Genomic DNA, 2,304 nt, shown 5'->3' on the forward strand with positions numbered 1-2,304 from the left:
CTGGGCAGAAATAGAACTGGGCAGACAAGCAGGCATCAGACAAACAAACAAAAACTACAAACAACCCTTTTCTTTCATAGTTGGATTTTAGATCATAATCCTTTCTGTCCATAAAGTCCATTGCTCAAAACTCAGTCCAYCAACCTCCATCCTGAGCTCAACCCAAAACTTTATCTCTGAACAATTGGTCCTTTGCAAACCAGTCACTTCCAAAATTTAAGCCTGAAGACAGGTACTATTACACTACGGCCACACTTGCTCATCTCATGGACCCAGGCATAGCATATATATCTTGACATTAGAATGACCTGAAATTTACAAGCTGGGAACTATTATGTAACAGTATATAATTAAATCTAAATATATAATTTAAGAAAAAAAACAAGATGTAATGTGGAAAGAATTACCAGGGGGGTGGATTCAGCTGRTAAATTAAGATGCTAATTGTACTGCTTACTATGCTTTTCTATAAAATACATGTGTGACATTCAATATAGCACAAGAGATATTTCCTTTTTTATTTCTTTTCAAAGAAAAAAATAAGGATTATGTGGAGCTTTACAACTCAAAATCTTCAACTCAGTATTTCAACAGTGAATCCCAAAGACAGAGATTTGGGTTTAATGGAAATCATTGCTAAGCTGAAGCAACCTCACAGCACTTCAGACTCTACATCCATTTCCCATGCCTGGGACCAAGCCTTGCCTTTCATTCAATCAGGCAGTGTGTGGCCTGAAAATATGTGAAAAATAGAGAAGAAAAAAAAAAAACAACTTTTTTTTTTTTTTTTTCTTAAAAGAGAAATATTTGAAGTGTGGGGATGCTATGAAGACAGTCCCAGAGCTTCAGCAGCGCCTGTCCTATGCGAGCAGGAGGCCCTGTGCACAGAGCCATCGCTCCTGCACCTAGGGCAGCCTTCCTGGAGTGCCTGCAATGAAATAATTCCACCAGGAGWGATTATTTTAATAAAAGGAACCACCAGAACACTTTAGAGGGTTCTTCTGCCTCAAAAGAGCAACGGAAACCTCGACACGGAAAGAGCGGTGAGGCTCTGGAACAGGCAGCGCTGGGAAGCTGTGGTGTCACCGTTCCTGGCAGCATTCAAGAAACGCGTACACGGGGCGCTTAGGGACACGGTTTAGCAGGCAGGGCGGTGAGGGGTTTATGGTTGGACTCTGTGATCTTGAAGGCCTCTTCCAGCCATAATAACTGTATGATTTTAGGACGTTAGGGCAGACATGAGGAGATTAACCAGAGGGRCGGCATTTCTCCCTCTCACGTTATGCTCCCCGCTGGTCTCTGCTGCAGTGGGGCAGCCAGCGCCATGTTAGCTCCGTCCTTGCGGCCACTCAGCCTCAGGCCGCGGGCGGGAGGGCCCCGAGGGAGCTTGGATTTGGGGCCGCTTTGCGCTCGAAGGAGGGCAAYTCCGCCGCTCCTCCGCGGGGAGGAGGCGGGCGGGCGGACTACAGCTCCCGGCGGGCCGCGGGCGGGCGGCGGCCTCGCTTCCTGCGCGCCCGCGCTGCCCGCGCCGCCGCCGCGGCGAGCGGGCGGGCGGCCATGGAAGGCACGGCGGGCGAGGCGCGTGTGCAGTGTCCCGTGTGCCTGCGCGAGCTGCCGGGCGCCGACATCAACGCGCACCTGGACCGCTGCCTGCAGGGCGGCGCCGAGGCGGATGGCGACGGCCGGGCCGAGGCGGAGCGGGGCTCGCCGCCGCCCTGCAAGAAGCTGCGCCCCGCCGCCCCGGCGCCCGCCGCCCCCGGCTGCTCCCCGCTGCAGCAGCAGGGCCGCGGCGGCGGCAGCAGCAGCAGYATCGCGCAGCAGCTGGCGGGGAAGCCGCTGGCCGACAAGCTGCGGCCGGACACGCTGGGCGACTATGTGGGCCAGGAGCGGGTGCTGGGCGCGCAGAGCCTGCTCCGCCCGCTGCTCGAGGCGCACGAGGTGCCCTCGCTTATCCTGTGGGGGCCGCCGGGCTGCGGCAAGGTGAGTGGCGCCCGCCCGCCCGCCGCTTGTGCCCCCGCCCCGGGCATGTGCCTGCCCTCCGCCCCTGGCTTGCTCTCTCTCCCTCTCTCCCTCTCCCTCTCCCTCTCTCTCTCCCTCTCTCTTTTTCTCTGTTTTCTCTCTGTCTCTTTTTTCTTTTTTTCTCTCTCCTTTCTCTCTTTTTCTCTCCCTTTCTCTCTCTTTCTCTTTTTTCTTTCTCCTCTCTTTCTCTCTCCCCCCCCTCTCTCTTTTTCTCTCTGTTTTCTCTCTGTCTCTTTTTTCTTTTTTCTCTTTCCCTCTCTTTCTCTTTCCCTCTCTTTCTCTTTC

General features: G+C 53.9%; 1 protein-coding gene across 1 annotated transcript in view; it reads left to right on the plus strand.

Annotated features, from left to right (window-relative positions):
• The first annotated feature begins 1,557 nt into the window (after window positions 1–1,557).
• The window catches only part of WRNIP1 (Werner helicase interacting protein 1), a 24,546-nt gene continuing 23,799 nt past the window's right edge, over window positions 1,558–2,304 (plus strand). The window contains exons 1-2 of the mRNA XM_026039737.1: window positions 1,558–1,717; window positions 1,799–1,980. Coding sequence (XP_025895522.1) covers window positions 1,558–1,717; window positions 1,799–1,980 — 342 coding nt within the window. The remainder of the gene's footprint in view (window positions 1,718–1,798; window positions 1,981–2,304) is intronic.

The sequence above is a fragment of the Nothoprocta perdicaria genome, unplaced genomic scaffold (genome assembly GCF_003342845.1).
Source record: "Nothoprocta perdicaria isolate Ctin4 unplaced genomic scaffold, notPer1 scaffold_24, whole genome shotgun sequence".
NCBI classification, from domain to species: Eukaryota; Metazoa; Chordata; class Aves; order Tinamiformes; family Tinamidae; genus Nothoprocta; species Nothoprocta perdicaria.